Source organism: Orycteropus afer, unplaced genomic scaffold (assembly GCF_000298275.1).
Source record: "Orycteropus afer afer isolate SDZICR_OR568_19922 unplaced genomic scaffold, OryAfe1.0 scaffold00029, whole genome shotgun sequence".
Lineage (NCBI taxonomy): Eukaryota > Metazoa > Chordata > Mammalia > Tubulidentata > Orycteropodidae > Orycteropus > Orycteropus afer.
In genome coordinates, this window is record NW_006921616.1 from 1,676,225 (window position 1) to 1,684,791 (window position 8,567).

The window sequence follows — 8,567 nt, forward strand, 5'->3', positions numbered from 1 at the left end:
GGAAGGAAGGTTGGGCAATCCTACTTCCGTAGTGATACTGCCTCGGAAACCCAAGGAGGGGTCGCTATGAGTCGGGGCCGACTCGTGGGCACATAACAACAACAACAACAACAGAGCAGGTCCTTGGTATGTGTTTGTTCAATAAGTAATTATTATTTTAGCATAAGTTATGATAATTTATTTAAGGAATATGGGATAATTATTTATAAGCTTTATACAAGTTACTCTCAAGAAATAAAATCAAATGCCCTCAGTTATTTATATATGTATCTATATATTTCAACTATAACTGTTATTATTTTCTTGTTACTAAAATGGGGACATCTGTGATTCTAACATAATTTCACTACTTCTTCCAGTTCCTAATTCCTTTGAGTCCAACTTTTTTTTTTTTTTTTATGTCAGCTATGATTGATCTAGTCCAGTCTCAGAGCCTGAAAGTCAAGCTAATACACAAGTAGATCTCATCTACTTGTTTTAGCCTCTCTTCCCCCTTAATTCATACTTATATCTGTAGGTAAAATTAGGCACAAGGGAAAGTATAAGCAAAATTGAAGAGCTCTTTTAACCAAAGTTAATTTAAGAGATTTGAAGGGTAGAATGAAATAAAAATAAATAAATACATAAATATTGAGAAGGGGTGCTTATGAATAGAAATTTGGATATTACATATACTCATGATAAAAATTAAAAACTTAAAAAAAATAATCCACTGCCATCAAGTTAATTCCAACTCATTTACCCTCATTGGGCTTCTGAGTTAGTAAATCTTGAGGATATTAGGAAAATGTTCACTTTTAACAAATAAAAGGAGAAAGAAGGGAAATAGTGGGAGAGGTTTACCTACAATCCATAAAGTGTGCTACCACTGAGAGTTTCTTATGGTACTAATTTATGAAAACCCTCTTGCATTTGTTTCAAAAGATCTCTACCGCCTGTATGTCTCTGAATCTGCCCCCATTGGGACTTCTATAGGAACAATCATGGCATATGATTATGACATAGGTGAGAATGCAGAAATGGATTACAGCATAGAAGATGATTCACAACCATTTGACATCATCACTAATAATGAGACCCAAGAAGGAATAGTTGTATTAAAAAAGGTACATGCATTTCAATCACTTACCTTACACAATAGTACAAAATCAAATTAGAAACACACAAAATTATTTTTTGCACCCAATCAGTCTTTGTTTTATTAAATAATTGAAATTAAAAGCTGTGATTAATGATTTAGAGGAAAAAAGGAGTATAGGGATTAGAAAGCTATCTATTACAGTGTTTTTCTAATGATATGTGAACAACTTATTTATAAATATTTTCCAATAAAGGACATTTATTGGAAGATATTGAATACAAGATAATCAATGCACAATATCATAGTTACACTTTGGGAAGTATAATTTTAATCCTAAATGAAAAATATAGTTATTATTCCAAAACATTTTATTACAAATGTAAATAAGAAAACACAGAGATTTGTAATGGAATTGTTTTATGATAATATCAGAGGAATCCATGTACTTAAAGAGTAAAACCAAACTGAAAAAAATAACCGAAATTTAATTTAATGAGTTCCCCTGATGACTAATGCCTTGGGTTACTGAAGCCATGTCTTCTGTGTACTTTGTATGTCTTTGTAGACAGTGGATTTTGAGCAGCAGAATCACTATCGTATCAGAGCAAAAGTTAAAAACCGCCATGTTGATGAACAGCTCCTGAAATATCACACTGAGGCTTCCACCACATTCATCAGGATTCAGGTGGAAGACGCTGATGAACCTCCTGTTTTCCTCCTCCCATATTATGTATTTGAAATTTTTGAAGGAAACCTATATGGATCCGTTGTAGGCATGGTATCTGCCAAAGATCCAGATCACAGGAATTCTCCCATCAGGTATGTCTGGAATGTCAGCTAATGAGCTTTGGGTTGAACAGTGAGGAGATAACAGATTAGCACAAAAATTAAATTGATGAAAAGTCAAGCAAGGATATTTATCTGTACCTATGTTAGTCAACAATATGCTGTCCCTTCAGAGCTCTAGAAGTAATGAAAGAACGAGATGTAATGAGCACACCTAGCATCCCCAGTCTCCAACGATTCCTGAGCTGCTCTAGGAAAAGTGGAAAATGAGCTTGGAACATCTCATGGTGCCAGGAAGTAAAGACGCATTCAAAAAAGATTTGAGAGTATGTTGAAAGGGTCCAGGAACTGCACTGGAATTACTTCTCATGGACAAACTAAAACTATTTCAGCAACACATAATGATAGTTTCAGATTATAACACACAGGAAAATATACCCATGAGTCGATACTGGTATAGATAAAAAGAAGGGAAAATTTTCTTACAGAAGAAATATGAGTAATACATATAGATAGATGAAGGGAGTAAAAAATGATCAATAGAACCAAAGAGATCATTAGTGTTGGCTTAGTCCACAGACAGATATTAAAATTAGTACTTGAGAAGGGCACATTACTTTTGTGGTATTCTACCAAAAATGTATAACCTTAACATAATTATTTGAAAACAATAAGTAAACCCAAACTGAGGGACGGTCTCCAAAACAACTGACCAATCTTCAGCAAAAATGTCAAGGTAATAGAAGAGCAGGAGGCTCAGAAAACATGAAGAAGATTAAGGATACGTGAAATCTAAATGTGGTGTGAAATCCTATCTTGGATAACAGAAAATAAAAAGGACATTAGTGGAAAAATGGGTGAAATCCCAATAAAGTCTGTAGTTTAGTTACTACAGTCATAGTATGCCAATCATTTCTTACTTGATAACATAATAATAACACTATGGTTTTATATAATGCTCACCTTAGGGGAACCTGGGTGACAGACCCTTGGAACACCTGTACTGTTTTTACAACACTTAAATCTATAATTATTTCAAAATTATTTTTAATGAGGGAAGGGATTGTCAGTGAGAAATGTGGCCAAGGTAATGGTGGTGAATATTATAAAATAGCAGTTGTTTTCTGATTTAATTTTCTTATATTCAAGTGTCTTAAATTTCCAAAATAATAGGAAAAGGATATATATATATAATTTAATTATAACTTATATAAAGACCAAGGAGAGGTAGAAAACCAATCAAATGAGAAGAATCGGTGGCCCTAGTGTGGGCCAAGGAAAATGATACACCATACACATCAGCACTATGGTCACAATAAACTAGAGGCGGACATCTGTTTTTTTTTTTTTTTTTTTTTTGCTTTGTTTCTTTCATTTTAGTGTAAACCTAATTATTGTGGCATCCATTACTCTTATTTTTTAACAAATGCTTAATATGTGGATAAAAACCATGACTTTCTATTCTACTCTTAATTGCCTTTATTTAGAATGATGTATTTCTAGAAATAGGATATTCCAGAAAATATTTAATAGAGAATACTAATTGACATGCTACTGTTTCGTTTGGTCAACAGATCTTCTAAGGAGGAAATGCAATCATTTGTGGATGTTGAAATAAATTGCTATTAAATGTTTTAAAATGAGTAGAGTAACCAAGCTCTTCTAAAGCTGAATTCTGTGATTTCTATTTTAATTCTCTCCTGAACACTGAGCTAAAAATGACTGTGATATTTTTAGAAACCTGTCAGTTGAAGATTAAAACATTCTCATCTTTTGCCACATAATTATGGCAAACCTCATTGATGTCTCATCAAAGTCTTTGAAGGATATACATGCAATGAGAAGCCATCATTGAATTTCAGTCATTCCTCTTCTTTAATTTTTATTATTAATCATTTGCATGCAGATGTGACATGCTGAGAACTTCAAAGGTTTCTTTCATTATAGAATTTGAGATTATTTTCAGGCTTTCGTATGAGGGAATTTGTAACTTGCAAATTTTCATGCATGATCTAACAGGACTTCAAATCTACTGTTCTTTACTTTTGAGATAAGGAGAATAGCAGGTTAATTCCCCTCGTTTGGCTGATGGGGAGGAGGGTGGCAGAACTTTATATAGACTTATGTTTTCTAATATTTTCCAGATAACACGAAAGTCTCATTTATGTTTTCTAATATTTTCCAGATAACATGAAAGGCTCATTTACCATATAAAGAAGATGTGTTACTCTTTTTTGTTATTAAATGCTATTGGACAATTCCTGTTAAACAGACAAAACCAGGATTTTCATATATATCAGGAATCAAATAATTGTGACAGGACAGATTTATTAAAAAATTATGTGGTACAAAAAGAGACTAGTAACAGCCCAGGCTGAGGATATGTATTACTTGGCTTCAAAGTTGAAAAACAAAGGCTGAAAAGCATTATTTTTTTTATCCCTACTTCTTTGGACTTATCTTCATTTTGCAAATGGAATTTTGCAATTTTTTTTTTTTTAACCAAAGCATTCTCTATTAAAATTCTCTCCTAGCAATGAGAGTGAGTGACATGTGTTTAGATTTAGCATGCATCAATTTAAATCTGGAGTTTTTTTTTTTCCTTCAATATCAGCTGAGCTGAATATTAAGTGTGTGAACATACTTTTTGGAAACTTTTCAGCATTACATTAGGTGCAGAGTGCATGCATTTAATAATATATCCTCTTCTCTGAAAAGAGCTAAACGTTTCACTGTTATACAGAGGAAAAAAACAACATTAAGAAGTATTTTCCTTTCCGTCTAGGTATTCTATTACCAGAAGCAAAATGTTCAGTATTGATAACAATGGCACAATTAGCACAACTAACCCTCTAGACCGGGAGATTAGCGCTTGGTACAACATAAGTATCATGGCCACAGAAAAATGTAAGTACGCATATGGGAAACACATACTGGTTCACAATATTTTGTACACCATTTAATAATGTCTAAAAGAAGAGGAAAAATAAATATTTTTAGAATGCAAATTCATAAAATTTATGTATACTTTATGTACATGGTATTTCCTTACTTTAAATGAATGCTGTCTAATCACTCACATTGCAGCTTATTTATATGTTTATTCACTAAATACTTTCAAGAATGTTTTCCTTATTATACAAATGAATAATCTGTAATTCAAAAGCAATCAGTGGCAAGCTAGAGAAATAGAAGGAATAAAATAAAAGTCACCTGAAATTCTAAAACCCACAGTGGATTAAGCACTCAGCTGCTAGAGAAGAATTTGCAGTTCAGACACATCAGCCGCTCCACGGAAAAAAAAAAAAAGGTGTGGTGATTTTTAGTTCTGTAAAGATTACAATCTCAGAAACCCTATGGGGCATTTCTACTCTGTCCTGTAGAGTTATGGTGAGTTGGAATTGTCTCAATGGCAATGGATTTGGTTAATAGGCCCTCACATCTTTTTCATGGTTATATATTGATATCTCTTGATATGAATGGGATACAAATTTTCATTTTTTTTTTTTTAACCTGGGCAATATTTCTCATATATTTTCCATGGATCCTTTTTAAGTGATGAGTTTTTAAAAAAAGAAAGAAAGAAAGAAAAGAAAAGAAAAATCAAGTCTTAAATTCTTTCCAAAGACATGTTCACACTGTAAAGACAGTTTTGGATGGAAATAAGGTATAATACTGATTTCAAAAGAATTCTTCCCTTAAAGTAAAACTTTCAATTTAGACAAGTACATAATTAATGTTATCCATTATTTCACTACTTTTCAAATAATAGTAAAACTATTGGGTGAGAACTAAATTTAATATAATATAAAATGGATGGGAATTTTGTCGCATTTAACCATAATCAGGTTAAGACTGGCTTTATAAGTTCACACGCACACACACAAAAAGATTATTCTATAATTCAAGCACAGAATTTGAGTGTCTTATTCCAGTTCTAGGATAAAATGTTACAGACGTTCTTGCACATCACTAACAAGATAAACTTACCCCAAGATAGCAGTTGAAAATGTTCAATGGCATTATTATGGGAAAGGATACAAACAACAAACACTGACTGGCTGACTACCTAAAAATATCAAGGAACACATTTCCTGATTCAACACTCAGTTTCATCTATGCTGAGAACCAAGCTGTCAATAATCAGGAGCAATCAGATTTCTAAGAGAGCGTGAGAGGAATTCCTTCTCAGGATGTAAAAGTAGGTAAAATTCCTCAGATATACCACTTGGATATTGTCTTGAAAATTATCAATCAATCAATTCAATTATCCAGTAATTCATATTAATTCAAGATAGAACACAAAAGATTATCAATATTATTCTCATTATTTAGTCAGTGAACTTAATGCAGTACAGTAAATAGATTGTGGATATGGAATATTGTAAAATGAATTCTTTCATATAAATGATTTTGAAAGTGTTTCAATTTTTGTAAGCATTTAAACATATATTTGCCTTAATCTTCTCTTGGTTAGACAGGTGAAAGGTGGTATGGTCAATGGAAAGCACCTCTCACCTATTTTTTGTCCTACTTTGAATAGCTTTCACATGGCAGGAGGACTGGGGTCTGGATTTTGAATTTTCTCTTTAACTAAACAATAAAAGTGGGGTGATGAGTATACAATGGGAAAAATATCTGCTGCAAAAGGCGAAATGCCAAGGCTTTAGGTGTCAACAATTCAAAAACTTTTCTTCTGAAAGCTAGAAACTTTTATTCATTGGGGCTTTCTGAGAGAAAATTACTTATAATGTCACTCTTCACAAACCTATTGAGAAAAATAATTTAAATCCGTTCAAGAGAACATTGGACAAATTTGAAAAACGTGTTTCTCTGTAAAAGTTTTCAGCAATAAATTGACTCTGTTTTGATAAATTGATATGAATTGATTCTCAATCTTAGTTTTCTTTTATACATTTTGTATATCAAGAGAACGATTTTTTGTAAGAATGTATCAATTACCTCCATTAAACTAGGTGCACTTCAGTGTGAATTACTAGAAAGCAGAACCTTGAAATCTGCATGTGTGTATTACACAAAACACTCAAACCTTTTATAAGTAGATAGAAAAAAAGGACAATTATTTACATGAAAAATTTGCACAATAAATCACATATATGCTATGCCATCAATTAGATGAATTCTTCCTATCAGATCCATGTCATTCACCACGTCTATGAGGGACAATATCAGGACTAATTTCCCTCTTTTTAAACCGTCAATGTGAATTGTAGCATTGCAATTAAAATTGTAAAAATTAATACAAAAATAGTAATAAAATTTGGGGGATAGTAAAGGCCGTTTCTGTTCCTAAGAAACAGTCAATTTAATATATGTATGTATACTTATAAGGAGCCCTGGTAGTGCGAAGAGTAAGTGCTCAGTTATTAACCTAATGGTCAGGAGTTTGAACTCGGCCAGCGGTTCCATGGGAGAAAGACAGACCTGGCAATGTGCTGCCATGAGGATTCCATCCCAGAAAACCCAATGGGACAATTCGACTCTGTCACATTGGTTGCTGTGAGTTGGCATTGACCGTTTTGTTGATGGCTTGGTGGATAAGGCGTCTGGCTGCTAACCAGAAGGTCAGTGGTTTAAACCCCCCAGCTGCTCCACAGAAGGAAGACGGGGAGATCTACTTCCATAAAGATTTACAGCCTTGGAAACCCCATGGGGTTGCGGTGAGTTGGAATGGACTGGACCGCAATGAGTTTGGTTTTGGTCTGAGTGCTGCTGTAACAGGTCCGCTGCAAGCGGAGGCTTTAACAAGCAAATTTATTATCATCGCTTGTTGTTGTTGTTGTTGTTTGCCGTCGAGTCGGCCCCGACTCATAGCGACCCCTCCTTGGGTTTCCGAGGCAGTATCACTACGGAAGTAGGATTGCCCAACCTTCCTTCCGAGGAGTGGCTGGTGGGTTTGAACCGCCAGCCGTCTGGTTAGCAGGCAAGTGTCTTAGCCACTATGCTACCAGAGCTCCCCCCGACCTTCCTAGGAGGCCCGAATTCTGAACTTAGAGTGGCAGCTCTCGGGAAAGGCTTTCTCTCTGGGTCAGCCCTGGAGGAAGGTCCTTGTCTCTTCTGCTCCTTTTCCCTGGTACCTTTGAGATTTCCAGGTGGCTCAACATCAATTTTCTCCTGTCTCTCCTTCCTTAATCTGCTCCTTTTATGTCACAAAGATAGGAGCCCAAGACATACCACACACCAATCCTGCCTCATTGACATAACAAAGACAACCCATTACCAAATGACAATATAACCACTGGCATAGAGATTACAACTGACAACACATATTTTTTGGGAGACATCACTGAAAGGTTGGTAATTCAAACCCACCTGAAGATCTGCTCCCATAAAGATGAAAGCCTAGAAAACCACATGGGGCATTTCTACTCTGTTTTATTGGGTCACTGTGAGTCCGAATCCACTCCACAGCACAGAACAATGACAACATTTATACATATATCATAACAATTCTACGATCAAATAAATATTATAATTATACCAATTTATAATGTACTTAAGAATGACTTTCAATATATTTAATAAGAAGTACGTTGTTGTTGTTATGTGCCGTCGAGTCAGACCTGACTCATAGCGACCCCTCCTTGGGTTGCTGAGGCAGTATCACTATGGAAGGAGATTGCTCAACCTTCCTTCTGAGGAGTGGCTGGTGGATAGCATAACACAAGTAAGCAGACTG

The 8,567-nt window shown here is 34.5% G+C and overlaps 1 protein-coding gene across 1 annotated transcript in view; it reads left to right on the top strand.

Annotated features, from left to right (window-relative positions):
• The window catches only part of CDH19 (cadherin 19), a 78,357-nt gene that overhangs the window by 42,972 nt on the left and 26,818 nt on the right, over positions 1-8,567 (top strand). Inside the window, exons 5-7 of the mRNA XM_007935484.1 lie at positions 925-1,106; positions 1,647-1,900; positions 4,653-4,774. Coding sequence (XP_007933675.1) covers positions 925-1,106; positions 1,647-1,900; positions 4,653-4,774 — 558 coding nt within the window. The remainder of the gene's footprint in view (positions 1-924; positions 1,107-1,646; positions 1,901-4,652; positions 4,775-8,567) is intronic.